Source organism: Canis lupus, chromosome 25 (genome assembly GCF_048164855.1).
Source record: "Canis lupus baileyi chromosome 25, mCanLup2.hap1, whole genome shotgun sequence".
Classification (NCBI taxonomy): Eukaryota; Metazoa; Chordata; class Mammalia; order Carnivora; family Canidae; genus Canis; species Canis lupus.
In genome coordinates, this window is record NC_132862.1 from 41,352,599 (window position 1) to 41,369,872 (window position 17,274).

The 17,274-nt window shown below is 40.6% G+C and overlaps 1 protein-coding gene across 4 annotated transcripts in view; it reads left to right on the plus strand.

Moving 5' to 3' along the window:
• Positions 1-405: 405 nt before the first annotated feature.
• The window catches only part of PARP11 (poly(ADP-ribose) polymerase family member 11), a 43,976-nt gene continuing 27,107 nt past the window's right edge, over positions 406-17,274 (plus strand). For 2 of the 4 annotated variants that reach the window (XM_072799324.1, XM_072799328.1), the window contains exon 1: positions 413-631. In XM_072799324.1, coding sequence (XP_072655425.1) covers positions 614-631 — 18 coding nt within the window. In that variant the 5' untranslated portion in view covers positions 413-613. Of the gene's footprint in view, positions 632-17,274 lie in introns of all 4 variants that reach the window. The other 2 variants (XM_072799327.1, XM_072799326.1) reach the window with 2 other exon arrangements.

Sequence of the window (17,274 nt, forward strand, 5' to 3'; positions counted from 1 at the left end):
CCGGGACCTTAGGATGATGACGTCAGCCCAAGGCAGACGCTTAACCTACCGAGCTACCCAAGCATCCCTGTATTCCATAGGTTTTTAAAAAGATTTCACTTATTTATTCACGAGAGACGCAGAGATGCAGAGACGAGATTTAGAATTGGGAGGTTGGGAGGTTTGTCCCCAAGCCCCGCGGACATGAATCCCTGGGCCCGTGGGACTCCTGGCCGCTACCCGGATCGGGGAACACCGGAGGAACTGCAGCGGGGCTCGAGGACCGCTTGGCGGGGAGAGACCACCCGGAGGGCGGCGGGAGGACGAGCCCCTTCGGTCCCCCGACGGCCCCGGCAGCACAAGCCCCGCCCACCGGCCCGGAAGGCCGCGGCTGCGGCAGGACGAGCTTCCGGGGCGGGGCGGGGCCAGCGCTGGTTGGCCGGCCTCGGGCGGAAGTCGGGAGGGTCGGTGGTCCGAAGACGCTGGCTTGTCACGGGGCGGGGTAGAAGGACGGCCTGCGTAGAGGTTGCCTCTCCATCCCTCCGCACCCCGGGGCCCTCGGAAAAAACCCAACACCCCGACCCCGCGGCTAGCCCCTTCCCCCAGGCTCTCTCCGCTCGATTTCGCCACCGTTATGTGGGAAGCGAATCCGGTGAGTAGCCGGGCGGGACGGGGCGGACCCAATGGGCGGGGTATAGGGGAGAGGGCGGGAGGGGGTTCCCGGGAACTGCTCCCCCTCACCCGCTTCGGGCCGGGTGTTGAGTTCCGGGGCCGCGAAGATCCTGGCCCTCGGGTCTCCGACAGCCCCTGGCTCTCGAGCGGCGCAGATGGCCCCGCGGGCTCCCCGGCGCTTAGAGCCCTCTGTGATTTATTTGAGTCGCTGTGGTTTCTCCGCCTTTGTGTTTTGCTTCCTCGTCGGAGTTGCGGGGCTTGGCGGTCGCCCCTCTCCCTGGCCTCAGCTGCACCTGCCGGCGCCTCCTGCATCTGGAGGCCGGTGTCCGGCGTGGGCCTCGGGGGCGCCGTCCTTCCCTTTCCCTTCTCACAGCCCTTCAGTGGACGGACCACCTTCCTTCCAGACGCGGGGGCCGGGGGTGCGCTCCGACCTCTCGACGGTGGCCTGCTTAGGTGTTCTTTTCTTCCAGTGGACAGAACTGATGACCTGGACCTTTCGGCTGCACACCCCACCCCGTCCCTTCCCTCTTATTTGACTCCGGTGTTTGCACCGAGCCTGCCTGCGTCTTGGTCGGCTTTGCTTTTATGCATCCACGGACTGTGAAGCTCTCGCTAGGGGGGAAGTGCCCAGAGCCAGGGCAGGTGCCACCTCAGGCCTTGACTGGGGTGATGGCAGAGCCCCTCCCTGCGAGTTGTTGGGCCGAGTCTGTGAGCTGCCCGCGGGCCCAGGCCGAGATAACTGCCCCGGTTCGTGTTCATGCCTGAGACGCTCTTTTGCTGCGGTCAGCACTGACGCCCCCCGCCCCCCCCCCCCCCCCCCACTTCTGGAATATAGTTCCGGAAGACTGGGAGAGTCTGTCAGTGAATTCTGTTACGTTTTAGGTTTTTGTCCGGCAGAAACTAGTCTGTTGGTTTGCCTTTGTTGCTTACACAGGGTGGTGGCATCCCAGTCTTTGTGTAACTGCTCATCATCGAAGTTTTTTTTGTTTTTTGTTTTGTTCCTACCTATAATCCCGCACTATCAGGCCACATCAGAGGAAAGTGATTGCTGGTATTTGATGTCAGCAAAAGTAACTTAGAATCATGAGGATGGGCTTCCTGCTTTTGGATGGTTTCACTGTCATCAGCAATCTTGGTTTTGTAGCATCGTACGTGTATGTGTGTATGTACATATGTGCATCTGCTGTGTGTGTTTTCAGTCTTTATTAGCAGTCCCTTTTGTCTTGGTTTCTCCATAACAGATTTTTTAGTCACCTAGGTGATGTCTTGCTCAAAGGCACGTATTTCAAAAAAAAAAATTCTTCACTATATTGTAAGCTCCCCGTGGGCAGGGCCTTTGTCGCCTGTTTTGTTTACTTGGTATCTTCAGGCTAGAGTAGAGAGCCTGGCACTTAGGAGGCTCTCGGTAAATATTTGTTGAGTTAGCAAAGGGGACTGGATTAGTACTGGAGACAGTCCTTTGCTCCTACTGTTCATTCTCCCTCCTCCATCACTTATACATTAGCGCTCACTGTGGGGTCATTTGTACGTTTGTGAGGATTATGAAGATGTTAGTGAGTATCTCATGCATTTGGTTTATTATAGCATCATCTCATTTCTTTGTAAGGAATGCTGCTGCTGCTTCTGTCGGCACCCTAACAATTTTGCTTGATTTCACTAGAGCAAACAGACTTTTGTTGATAGTGGTGAACCTTCCACATGTAATCCCACATTGTTCTTTCGACCCTTACCCTTACTGTGCTACCCTAATATGTCTTAATGCTACGGGGTTTCCTTACTGACACTGGTTTCCTTCCTATGAACATATCAATCCTACCAATAAGGACAGTTCAGTTTTTAAAAATACAGTCAGCATTCTCTCTTTGTGTTTCTCTGGTAATTTGTTAGTTTATATTGGTGGATGGGCATCTGGACAGTTTGTCCAGCTGTGTTCATGGAATGAAAATTAGTTTTAATGTTACCCTAAGCCAGACACTTAGGAATTTAAAACAAACCAACCAACCACAATGTATCCTGAAGATAAATGCAGATAACATTTGCATTACCCATCAACTGAAATTGTTTGCCATTTCTTACCATTGAGTGAGATAATAAATTCTACTTTGTGAAGGAAGGCCCTGTGAGCTGCTTGAATTGAAGACTTCTGCCTGGTTTCTCCCTGTGTATTTTTGGTGACATCTATGGCCTTAATATACCACCTATGAGCTGCAGATATATCTCTTATTGCAAATATACCTTCTGTATGATACTGTATTCTACTCACAAGTGGCTTTAGGAAAATGTTATGCTGATATGGGCCATCGTAATACTCAGACGCAGCTGCCCCTTCCAAGTGAAACAGAAAAGGAAAAGTCTATATTGCATGGTTTGAGTTTGGAAAACCACCACTGAGCTTGCAACATTTCCTTGGGGGAGAAACCTAAAACAGGATAACCAAAGAGTTATAAACTTTGTCTCAGTACAAAATTTTATCTTTCAAGACAGTCATGTGGTCAGTGATATCTAGTCAAGCTTTTCACTGACCAGGCACCTTGAGGCAAGCATAATGTCCGTGCCAAGGCAGATCTGATTGGCAGAAGCGGCAGGCACACTCAGTTCTGATGAGAGCTCTCGGCAGTTCTCCATCCATCTGAGGGAGGGAGCCCTGACTTATGTACCCCCATTAAAAAAAGGTGCAAAAATCTGTAGAAAGGAATTGCCAACACTGCCTTAACTGTGTATACTGTGACTTTATCCTGCCTTTCTCTACCCTCTTGTGTCACTTGTCTTATTCCTCTTTGCTGGGAGTGGAGTAAGTAGTCACTATTAAATATCAGAGAGTTTCAGTTTCTCTTTGTCTCACTGATGAAGGAAATCGAAAATGACAAACATCTGTAAGATTACAGACCGATGTGTCACAGTATTACAACCTTACTTTCAATGATGAACTCTTCCCTAATTCCTTCCCACATATGAACTCATACTATTAAAAGAATCTGATGAGTTAGCTAAGGGAGGGGAAAATTATTTTCTCAGGATCACACAGGTGAGTAGACAACAGGAATATATGATTATCCGTGTCCTATTTTACTGTATTCTGTTGCCGGGTGACAGCAGTGGTAACATTTGTGTATTAGTGCAGTGATTTACCTGCTGAGCCATCTTTTTCTGTTATTTTATATTCACAGTTGCTTCCAGACTCAGTAGGCACTATGATTCTTATCTCTCCTTTTTCTGTCAAGCTTCTTGAAAGAACAGCCTTAGACTTTTTTTCATTCTTTTTCATACCTCTGCCCCTCCAGCCCCAACTCTGCCCCTAACACTTTACTTGCCAGGAGCTCATCAAGAACTTTTGAATCAACACATATAGTAGCGAACTTTATACTTCCAATCTCTTGTCTTTCTGCAACATTAATGCACGAGAGGTGTTTTTCAGGACTCTCTTCTTTTTCTCCCCTGGGACTGTATTGCTTTGGATTTTTTTCTCCTTTCTATGATTTATCTTTGTTTTTTTTTAAAAAGATTTTATTTATTTATGAGAGACACACACACACACACAGAGGCAGAGACACAGAGGGAGAAGTAGGCTCCATGCAGGAGCCTGACGTGGGACTCGATCCTGGGTCTCCAGGATCAGGCCCTGGGCTGAAGGCGGCGCTAAACCACTGAGCCACCTGAGCTGCCCTATGATTTATCTTTGAATCATCATCTTAACTACACTGCCTTCTTTTACCCTTGAAATGTTGTAGTGTTAACCTTTGTTTTTTCTTAGCACATCCTTTTTTTTGGTGAACTCCAAGACTTCAAATACTACTGTAGTGAATATGCCTATCAAACGTACCTTTTCAGTCTTAACCCTATTCCTGAGCCAGGTGACAGACACCTCTACTGATTGTCTCTCTGCTAGTCCCAAATTGGATTACCAGAGAAGCCAATCATTGACTCATTACTTCACCCTCTCAACAACTATTTACTAAGTATCTACCACATATTAAACATTCTAGACACTGGGGAGGGGCATTACAAACATGGATCAAGTCAGAGTCTGCTCCTTAGGGGTCTTGCAATATAGTTTGGGGAGCAGAAGTGATACCAGAGGATATTGGAGGACTGGGAAGGTTTACTAACATAAGTTAAATCTGAGCTAGGTGTTGAACTTATAGAAGTGGTCCTTTGGGAAGGGCAAATAAGCAAAATGACCACAGACCACAAAGGTGAAAGAGAATGGCAGGTACAGTTTGGATAAAGGAGTGAAATGGAGAAAGTGCATATCTGATGAGTAAAGTCTTAGTATGGGCATTTTCAGAGAGAGGGGATGGAGGAGTTATGGGTGGTGGTAACTAATATCTGTGTAATATCTCTTCTGAGTCAGGCAGTGTGTCTTGGGCATGGGGGAGGATGGAGGTAGGATTTGTTCCTGGAAACGAAAGTTCTGTAGTGAACACAGTGTCTATGAAGCTGTCTTCCTAGATCAACATTTCATCATGGGTTCATATACGGATACCTGTATCTTGGCATTCTTTCTAATTGTTCTAGTAGTGGATTGAGTTAAGCTGAGTGAATAGTGTGATGTGCCAGTGTTTGGTGGCTGAGACGATGCTAAGCAAACGTGCCCACACTGAGGTTATCTGATGCCTGCGTGAAGAAGGAATTAATAAATTATTATCCTCCCTTTTTTAGGGATGATAATAACTAAGTTTTAAAGTTTGGTGACCTTTCTGAATGAGGACAGAACCAAGTTTTAAATCTAGGACTTTCTAGCTCTAGAACACGTACTTTTTCCAGTCTGACTTAGGATATAAGACTTAAAGTAGGTAGAGAAGGGCCTATGAGGAAAGTCACAGGGACAGAAAGATTACTGAGCTGCAGAAAATCATGACCTTTTTGTAACAACAACTTCCATATTTTGAGAACTTTTTTTCTAGTGGTGCAGCGCATGGGCAGCAATAGGGAAATGACCTGGCCTCCCCAGGGTTGGCATAGCAGATACAGCACAAGGCCAAGACAATGAGTCTAATGGTTTTTGGAGTATCAGAATTGTGATACAGGCTGGAGGCAGACTTTTGTAACAGGTTTGAAATTTGGGGTGAGGTGAAGTGCTGAGTATGACGCACCTGGTCCAAAATCCTCAAACAGAGTGTTGAGGTTTGTTACTTATGCAGCTCACCCTCGAGGAGTTGGATTTGCTTTTGAAATAATATCTGATAGCACCCATCTATTTATTGAGCACCTACCATAAGCCAGTCAGTTCCAAGCCTCAGCATTTACAGTGGTGAACGAAACAGACCAGGTCCCAGCCCTTACCAGCTTGCAGCCTAGTGCAGGGAGGCAGAGAGTAAGCCAGTAATTACACAAATAACATTTAAATGCAATTGCAGTAAAAGCTCTAAAAAAGAGGAGGGAGGGAGGGAGGGAGGGAGGGAGAGAGAGAGAGAGAGAGAGAGAACAATGGCACTGTATGATAGGGGGAGCTAATATTAGGCTGGGAGATCAGGTAAGTCCACACTGTGAAAGCCACTTTTTCATCGATTGATCCAGTAAAGGTTGGATGGGAGGCGAGTAGGGCTATTCAGACACAGAAATAGTGAGCAGAGACCCCGAGGCAGAAAGGAGCTTTGTGTTTGAGGCAGAGAGAAGCTGTGTGTGGCTGAAACCCAGTGAACCAAGATATGAGGCCAGGAGGTAGGCAGGAACTAGCCAAGCGTGACTCTGTGGCACATGTTTAGGATTTTGAACTTCATTCTTAGAAGAGTGGGAAGCCATTGGAGGATTTTATATAGGAAGGGGAAGGAACAGATCTATGTTTTTAAAAAGATCATTCTGGCTGTTGTGTGGAATATGAGTTACTTACTAAGGAGTGTGATATGCAGAATAATGGCCTCCCAAAGATACCCACATCCTAATCCCCAGAAACTGTGAATATCTTAAATTACATAGCAAAGGGAAATTAAGACTGACCTTTTGATTGGGAGATTGTTTTGGATTATCTAGGTGGGCCCAGTGTAATCACAAACATCCTTAAAAAGCAGAAGGAGACAAAAGAAGTGAGTCTGAGAAAGATGTTGCTATGGAAGAATAGTCAACTTTGCTGGCTTTGGAGACTAAGGTGGCTACAAGGCAAGGAATGTGGGTAGCTTTTACTTTTTAAATATTTTATTTATCCATTCATGAGAGACACAGAGACACAGGTAGAGGGAGAAGCAGACTCCCTCTGGGGAGCCCAATGTGGGACCCCAGGATCATGACCTGAGCCAAAGGCAAACATTCAGCCACTGAGCCACCCCCATGCCCTGTGTGGGTAGCTTTTAAAAGTTGGAAAGGCCAACAAGATTCACCCCTATAGCCTTCAGAAGAGAATCAAGCTCATGGCAATTTTAGCCTAGTGAGTTCCATGTCAGACTTCAGCAGAAGTGTAAGATAATTAATTTGTGTTGCTCAAAGCCATGAAGTATGTGGTTATTTGTTTCAGCAGCAATTGAAAACTAATACAGAGGGCCATCAGAAAGGCTGTAAGACCACTTAGGGAGCTATAGTGTACTCCAGGGTGAAGATGAAGGTGATCTGGACTAAATCAGTGATAGCAGGGAGAGAGACATAGAAGTGGATCACTTCAGACTGTACTTTGGATAAAGAATGCTAGGTTTCTGGCACAGGCAGTTGGGAGGAATGAATTTTTTTCGTGGAGATGGGGAGACTTGGAAAGGGGAAGATATGGCAGAGATCAAGAGTTTGGTTTGGGGTTTAGTGCACCGGTGAGGCATTCAAGCAATAAAGTCAAAGAAGCAATTGGGTAGGTGAGTCTGGAGCTCAGAGGGGAAGACTGGGCTAGAAGTGGCAATTTTGCCCTTAGTCTGTCTAGATGGCTTTTAAAATCATGGCATGAAGTGAGCTCCCCTGGGACAATATTTCCTAAACTTTCAGTACCCATGCTCCATGATCACCAATTTTATTTTATTTTTTAAAAAGATTTTTATTTATTTATTCATGGAAGACACAGAAAGAGGCAGAGACATAGGCAGAAGGAGAAGAAGGCTCCACACAGGAGCCCGATGTGGGACTCAGTCCTGAGACTCCAGGATTATGCCCTGGGCCGAAGGCAGATGCCCAACCGCTGAGTCACCCAGGCATCCCAATGATCACCAATTTTAAACAAGAAAGTAGTATTTAAAAAATTAATGTTTTTATTATTGAAAAATATATTTTTGTAGCTTCTTACAAAGTATGTATCTAACTTGTTGACAGATAGGTAGAGCTATAGATTAGATCCAGATACTCTGATTTTTTTATTTACCCTGCATTTCTACTAAATTAGGAAATTCCATGCTGTAATTATAGATTGTCAAGATTTGCAACTGGTGTTTACTGGTTCTTTCAGATTTTTTTTGGAATGCCAAGATCAAATACATATTGAGAAAGTATGAGAAAATTTCTCCCTGAAGACTGTTCCTAGTGTTTGATCAATTGCCAAATCGACACACTTAAAAGATTAAGTAACTGTAGGGATGAATGTTTCAACCAGCCTGAACGTTTGGAAGACAGCAGCAAAGGTATTCTTAGTCCTTCTTTGATTACTTCAGTCTCTGGAAAGTATCAGTTCATGTATTGTTGTAATATTTGGATGTGTTCTTTATATATCCACAATAATAAAATCAGTCTCACTCTCTGATGAATGAAGAAAGCCATCAGATTCTGGGAAGGAATCATACCCTAGCAATCGAACCATTTGTTGCATGGTTTTGTGACTGAAAAATCTGACATCTTATTCTCCTCATTAAAAATTGGGATATTTTGGCTTTGAAATAATAGATTCAGGTTATTTCAGATGCTGAGTGTATTTTAGCTATATATTTAAGTAGGCCTCTGGAAATCAAGAATGGCTATTAGTATTATCAGCATCATAAAGAAATATTTTTATCTTATCTGTCCTTTTGGAAACTCTTGTCAGCACTTTTTTTTCCTTGACATGCTTTAAACTCGAGTAGGAAGGGTAATTTTGCAAACACTGCCATTTCTTTCCACACATTCAAGAGCACATATTGAGTTGTCAAGATTTGCTGATACTTAATTTTCATTATTTCCTTCAACATTCAATTACAATTAGGAGGCATATTGTTGACTTCTAACTGTTCCATGTGTTTAAAACACCTTTTAGTGTTGGAGCAACACCTTTTCTTGCTGTTTGTATAGCTCATGGTCTGTCAATTCTGAGTAGGTCGCACCTTTTCCAATCCATGTCACAGCTCAGGAAAGTATCACCATCTAAGTGAAAACTGCCTTCCCTTGTGCTGTGAGTTTTCACTGATAAGAAAAACAAAAAGTTGTGTACTTTTATCTCATTACAGGGTATATATACTATAAGAACTGATTTGTGTTTCCTCCACAAAGAGCTTTGTTCAATTTTAAGACAAAACATATGCTGAAACACTCACGTGACAATAACAGCTCTCTCATAACATGTGCCATTGATACTATATGACTTCCAACAGGGTCATTTAATAAAGAAGTTTTGTCAATAGCTTGTTTTGTTTCACAATTAAATTGGGCATTAAATTTGGACTGACAAATTCTCAGTGATGTCAGGACCTTTACCTGTTTTAACTGAGGAATACCTCTTTAGTCTTGGTCTCTTCTGTACCAAAGTAAATTGAGGCTTTGTTTGAAGATGATGTGAAAATTTACTTAGTTGTACACCACTATATTTGCTGAGCACTAGCTGATATGAAATGATCAACACAGACTGATTATAATGACATAGTGAGTTGGTAACTTTAAAGAAATTAAAGTTTTCATGAAAATCATTATTACTCTTATATTTCAACTTTGCAAAATGCATATGAACAAATTCCTTTAATTTTTCCTCTGAAAATGCCCATGAACTACTTCATAATTCTTGAGGACCATGTTTCAAAGATGTTGAGAAAGACAAGAAAAGGGGCTAGGACTGAGCCCACAGAGCCCAAAAGTTACAGGCTGCATAGAAATCAAGGTGCAAAAGAGATCAAGAACTTGTGGCCAAAAATCCAAGACAATCTAGAGAGTATGATTTCATGGAAATCAAGAAAAGAGTAACTCAGGACAGAGGATAAACTGTGGAATGTTACTGAGTGGTCAAAGAAGATGAGGACTGATAAAAGAGCATACATGCTCTTAGCAACATGAAGCTCCTTAGAAGTCCTAGCAAGTGTTGTTTGTTGTTTGCTTGTTTGTGATGGTGATGGGAGATATTGAGCCAGAAGCTAGAAAAACTGAATTAGAATGGGTTTTAGAGTGAATGGGAAGTGATGAAATTGAAATGAAAATGGTGTGTGTAGAGGAAGAGTTATAGTTAATCCACCAATGGAGATAAAATGGAATCCTAAAAGTGCTCAATCCAAGGAGGCTAGAAAAAGATGAAAAGGAGAACAAAGGACACATGGAACAAAAGCAAAAAGCAAGATGATAAACTTAAACCTAACCATATCAATAATCATACCAAAGTAAATGCTGCAGACATTTCCATTGGAACATAGATTGTCAGATGAGTAAAAAGAAAGACCTGATTATAAGTTGTCTATAAGAAACACACTTTGAAAATAAGATACAAATAGTATAATGCTAAATGGAAAGAGAGCTATGATTGGTACACCAGTCAAGAGAAAGCTTGAGTGGTATATTAAAGATTTCAGAGATAATTATATTATCAGGGATGAAGAATGTCATTTCCTATGATAAAGAGTATAGTTAATCAGTAACAATCCTAAACATTTATATATCTGATAATAAGAGCTTCAAAATACATGAAGCAAAACTAATAGAACTGTAAGGGGAAATAGACGAATCCATTATAGTTGGAGATTTTAATACTCCTCTCTCAATTTCTAGAATAAATAGGTATACATAAGCAAGGATATAGAGAACTTGAACAACACTATCAGCTAACTTGATCTAATTCACATTTGTAGACTATTATACTCAACAACAGCTGAATACACTTTTTTTTTTTCCCAACTACACAGGGAACCTTTCATAAGACCATCTTCTAGGTCATAAAATAAATCTCAGGACATTTAAAAGAATTTAATTCATGTACAGTATACTATCTGATCAAAATGGAATTTAATTTGAATTCAGTAAAAGATCTGTAAAACCTGCAAGCATTTGGTAAGTAAAAAACACTTTAACCCATTATTCAAAGAGAAAGTGAAGACAACATATCAAATTTGTGGTATGCTGCTACAACAGTACTTAAAGGGAAATTTATAGCTACTTTAATGCCTATTTTGGAAATGAAATGTCACATATCAGTGAACTACAGCTTCCTTCTTAAGAAACTAGAAAAAGAAGAGCAAATTAAACTCAAGCAGGAGCAAGGAAATAAAATTTAGAGTGGAAATCATTGAAATGAAAACAGAAAAATCAATGAAAGCAGAGATTTTTTGTGTGTGTGTGAAAACAGAAAAATCAATGAAAGCAGAGATTTCTTTTTTTGAGAAATATCAGTAGAATTGATAAACCTCTAGACAAAGAGATCAGGGGGAAAAGAAGGCAAATTATCAATATTGGCAAGAAAAACATAATATCACTACAGACATTAAAAGGTAATAAGGGAACTTTATGGACAATTCAGTGTCAATCAGTATGGCAACTTAGACAAAATGGGCATATTCTAAGATGCAGACTACCAGAGTTCCCTCAAGAGGAGATAAATGAATAACCCCAAATCTGTTAAAGAGTTTACATTTATAGAAAAGACCTACTCACAAAGAAAACTCCAGGTGCAGATGGTTTCCCTGGTAAATTCTAACACTGAAGGAAGAAACAATACTAATTCTGCACAAGCTTTCAGAAAGTTGAAGAGAAAGTTATACTTCACAACTCATTCTATGAAGCCGACATCCTGATACCAAAACCAATCAAAGATGTAACTTTGATTGTACAAGAAACTATAGACCATAGATACAAAAATTTTAAGCAAAATTTTAGCAAATTGAGTCTAACTTATAAGAAGATTACATAATTGCCAAGTGGTATTTATCCTAAAAATGCAAGGTTGGTTTAATATTTGAACAGCAATCAATGTAATTCACCATAAAAACAAACTAAAATGAAAAACTGTATGGTCATTTCAATGTATGCAGGAAAGCATTTGACAAAATCCAGTATCCCTGATAAAAACTCTCAGCAGCCTAGGAGTAGAAAGGAACTTGCTCACCTGATAAACAATAGGCAGAAAAGGACTAACTCAGCAGGCCTAGGGTGCTCAAACTATGTATGTTCTCAAGAAAGACCTGTTTCCGTTGACTGTCCTTTGCCTAGCCCCAGAGAACTGAGCTCTTAGTTTGTCTAATGAGTATATTTGCATGCCTGACATCTTGAGCTATGCTCTACCAGTTTATCCAGATAGTTTACACTGGCAGTGAGATTTATGGTAACACCTGCTTTCTCTCTGGAAGTCTGGAATGTCGGCAGCTAAGGTCAGTCACATAGGGTGCTATATGCTTATGTGAGTAACTCCTAGCATAAACCCTGAGCACTTAGACTCATGTGAGTATCCTTGGTTGGCAGTGCTTTGCACTTGCCACACACATATGAATTAAGTGTGTTCTATGTGACTCCACTGGGAGGGGACACTTGGAAGCTTATACATGGTTTCCTCTAGACCACTCCATGAGCTTTTCCCCCTTTGCTTATTTCACTGTGTATACTTTACTGTAATAAACTGTAACCATGGGTAGAACAACTTCTGAGTCCTGTGAATCCTTCTATGAGCCTGAGGATGATTGTGGGGACCTCTGACATAAGGGGCATCTACTAAATACCTATATTTAATATCAAACAAGAGTGAAAGATTGAATACTTTTTCACTAAGATCAGGAACAAACAAATGATGCCCACTCTTTATTTGACATTGTACTTGAGATTATAATCAGTGTAATAAGACAAGAAAAGTAAGGCCTAAAAAAGAAATGGCAGGCATCTATATGCTAGAAGAAAGACTATAAAACGCCTATATAGAAAATCTGATGGAATGTCCAAAAATCTAGAACTAATAAGAGGGCTTAATAAGGTTGCTGAATACAGGACCCATGTACAAAAAATAATGTATTTCTAAATACAAGTAACAATCAGAAATTGAAATTTTAAATGAAATTCCATTTATAATAATATCAGAAATATGGAATACTTAGGCATGAATTTTGAATAAATGATGTGGAAGACCTATACACTGAAAACTATAAAACATTACTTTAAAAAGTTAAGAAAGACCTAAATAAGTCAAGATATACGCCTCATTCATGAGCTGGAATACTCAATATTGTTGAAATGGCAATTATCTCTAAATTGATCACTATGCCATCCCAATCAAAATTGAAAGGACCTAGTATAGCAAAGCAATTCTGATAAGGAAGAACAAATTTGGAGTGCTAACACTACCTGATTTAAAGATTCAGTGTGAAACTACAATCATCAAAAACAGTGTAGTATTGGCAACAAGATAGAGAAAATGATTACAGAACAGAACAGAGTCCAGAAGTAGACCCGCAAACATATAAATAACTGATTATTTATTTTAAAAACAAAAGTAAAGTTAAGTGGTGAAAGGACAGTTGTTCAGTGTTTGATCAGAGGTTGTGTTTAAGCCCCTTGTGCTGGTGAGGCTTCCACCCTGTGTTGATCCATCCATGTACAGCTTAGGAAGTATTTTCAAGTCTGTCTCATGACCTGCTCTGATCATTCCTGGGTGGATACAGCCTAGTGCTTATACACAGCCTTCCTGACTCATGGTTAACTTTAGTCTCAGGAGGGCTTTTCTTGGTTATCCCTGATTCTCTGTATTAAATTTCTGTATGCTCTACTATTCTGCTTGTATCAGAGCTTTGGGCCTTTTAGTTGTTTTTCCTCAAGATTTCCAGTTTTTTCAATAATGCTTTTAGGCATGAGGTTCTCTATTTTCTGTTCCAAATAAAGTCAGTCCCTTTCAGACATGTGGAGCTCTTTGTCCTTATGGCATGTCTTTTCCCCTCAGTAGAACCTCTGTACTACTACACTTGGGGCTGGGGGTGGGAGCTGACTTTTCCCACAGTGATACCTGCACTTTGGGTGGAAGGGGTGTTGGTAGCCTCTGATCTTCTTGACTTACTCCTCCTGGCATGGAACTTCTACCTTATGAGCAAACTAGGATGGTAGCAATGGGAATCAGTATTCTTAACCTACTGGGCCTGGAGTAGAGTTTTCACCACATGAACTGGGACTGGGTGGAAGAACCAAGATGTCAATCCCCTCTGTTGCCTGCTCAGAATACACCTATACTCCTAGGCTGAAGATGAGAAACATCAGCAGCCTGCCCTCTTCCAGGATGAAACTAGCCCAGGACTAGGAGGTGGAGGGAAAGGGAGCCCCTGTCTTCTCAGCACATTCCTGAGGTAGAGCTTCTATAACAAAGTACTGGTGGAAGGAGGTAATGGAATATATCTTAACTCAAATGCCTCAGACTCTTGCCTGTTCTGAGATTTAGTAGATTTTCTTGAATAAATGTTTCTCCATTTGCTATATGCCCTTAGGACAATTTCTAGAGACTTTACATGTTTTTTCTTTGTTTTTGTTTTTAAAAGTAATGTTTACCAATTAAAATGCAGTTTTGCTGGGGAGAACACCCACTGAGCTCCTTACTCTGTCATCCCAAAAATTCCACCATTTTTAAGCTTTTAACAGCAGGCTTTGGATATACTTGCTATAGAGACAAGGAAGTTTTCATTAGCAAATACAATTTTCTCAAGATACTATATTTATACAACATAATATATTTTGTTAACTATAAGAAAATTATCAGAAAGCTTTTAACTGGGGCACCTGGGTGACTGAGTGGTTGAGTCTCTGCTTTTGGCTCAGGTTGTGATCCCAGGGTCCTGGGATTGAGTCCCACATCAGGCTTCCTGCAGGGAGCCTGCTTCTCCCTCTGCCTGTGTCTCTGTTCTCTCCGTCTCTCATGAATAAATAAATAAAACCTTACAAAAAAAGGAAAGCTTTTAACTGATCTGGAAGGTGACATCATTTTTCTCCTGTAGATTGGGATTTTGACTTTAAACTCATTTTTCACATGGCCTTTCTATTTGATGATCCAGATTGTTCCCAGGCTCCATAAATATTGTCTTTGGAACAGATAGCATTATAGACAGATTCCACCAGCATACCCACTGCACTTGAAGATTTACAAAATGCTTTTTCACTTTATACTACCTTTTTTTCTTCATAGCGTGCTGTGCAGTTATCAATCCTGCCAATTAAAAACTGTGAAAATTGGCATGGTGGCTAAACTAATTCATTCAGCTAGCATTTACTAATTGTCTACTCCAAGACAGATGACTTGCACACATTCCTTTTATTGCCTATAAATGTGTTCTGATCTAGATCCATTGTATTTTGAAGTTATTAATTTAAACTTGACTTACTATTTGAACCTAATTATACAGAATAGCCCTTCCATTGGAGAGGAAAATAATTTCTTCCAGATTGCCCAGTTTGTTGGCATATAATTTTTCATAATATTCTCTAATAATTGTATTTCTGTGGTGTTGGTTATGATATCTCATTCATGATTTTATTTATTTCAGTCCTTTCTCTTTTCTTTTTGATAAGTTGGGCTAGGGGTTTAACAATTTTATTAATTCAAAGAAAGTTTCCTGGTTTCATTGATCTGTTCTACTGGGGGTTTTTTGTTTGACTGTTTCTATATTGATTATTTCTGCCCTAATTTTATTATTTCCCTTCTGCTGGCTTTAGGCTGTATTTGCTGTTCCTTTTCTAGCTCTTTTAGGTATAAAGTAAGGTTGTGTATTTGAGACTTTACTTGCTTCTTGAGATAGGCCTGCATTGCTTTGTACTTTCCTCTTTTGACCACTTTTGCCACATCCCAAAGGTTTTGGACCACTGTATTGTCATTTTCACTTGTTGCCATGTATTTCCTTTATTTCTTCTTGAATTTCTGGTTGACCAATTCATTCTTTAGTAGCATGCTGTTTAACATCCTTGTATTTGTGGTCTTTCCAAATTTTTTCTTGTGGTTGACTTCAAGTTTCATAGTATTGTGGCCAGAAAATAAGCATGGTATGACCTCAGTGTTTTTGTACTTGTTGAGGGCTGATTTGTGACCCAGTACGTGATCTATTCTGGAGAATATCTCATATGCACTTGAAAAGAATGTGTACTCTGCTGCTTTAGGATGAAATGTTCTGAATATGTCTGTCAAGTCCATCTGGTCCAGTGTGTCATTCGAAGCCATTGTTTCCTTGTTGATCTTCTGCTTAGATGCTCTATCTATTGCTGTAAGTGGGGTCTTAAAGTCCCCTATTATTACTGTGTTATTACCAAATAAATTCCTTTATGTTTTTATTGTTTTATGTATTGGGGGGCTCCCAAGTTGGGAGCATAAGTATTTATAATTGTTAGATCTTCTTGTTGGATAGACCCCTTTATTATGGTATAGTGCCCTTCTTCATCTCTTGTTACAGTCTTTGGTTTAAAATCTAGTTTGTCTTACATAAGTATGGCTATTCTGACTTTCTTTTGACATCCATTAACATAATAAATGGTTCTCCATCCTCTCACTTTCAATCTACAGGTGTCTTTAGGTCTAAAATGAGTCTCTTATAGGCAGCATATAGATGGGTCTTGATTTTTTTTAATCTATTCTAACATCCTATGTCTTTTGATTGGAACAATCCATTTATATCAAAGTGAATATTGAAAGATATAAACTTAGTGCCATTGTATTACCTGTAAAGTTGTTTCTGGTGATGTTCTCTGTTCCTTTCTAGTCTTTGTTGCTTTTGGTCTTTTTTCCCCCCCTACTCAAAGAGTTCCCTTAACGTTTCTTGCAGGGCTGGTTTGGTGGTCACAAACTCCTTTAGTTTTTGTTTGTCTGAGAAACTCTTTATCTTTCCTTCTATTCTGAACGACAGCCTTGCCTCATAGAGTATTCTTAGCTGCATATTTTTCCCATTCAGCACGTTGAATATATCATGCCACTTTTTTCTGTCCTGCCAAGTTTCTGTGGAGAGGTCTGCTGCTAACCTTATTTGTCTTCCCTTGTAAGTTAGGGATTTCTTTTCTCATGCTGCTGTTATGATTTTTTCCCCTTATCTCTATATTTTGCAAGTTTTACAGTATGTCTTGGTGTTGGCCTGCTTTTGTTGATTTTGATGGGAGTTCTCTGTGCCTCTGGATTTGGATATCTGTTACCTTCCCCAAATTAGGGAAGTTTTTAGCTATAATTTACTCAAAGAAAGCTTCTGCCCCCTTTTCCCTCTTTTCTTCTGGGCCCATGTGATACAAATGTTACTATGCTTTATGAAGTCACTGAGTTCCCTTAGTCTACGTATGTGATCCAATATTTGTCTTTCTCTCTTCTTTTCAGCTTCATTATTTTCCATAATTTTATCTTCTATATCACTTATTCATTCCTCTGCTTCTTCTATCCTTGCAGTCATTACACCCAATCAGTTTTGCATCTTGGTTGTAGCATTTTAAAATTTCAGCCTAAAAATAAATAAATAAATAAATAAATAAAATTTCAGCTTGACTAGTTTTAGGTCTTTTATCTCTGCAGTATGGGACTCCCCGGTGTTTTCTATGCTTTTCTCTAGCCCAGTTAGTATCCTTATGATT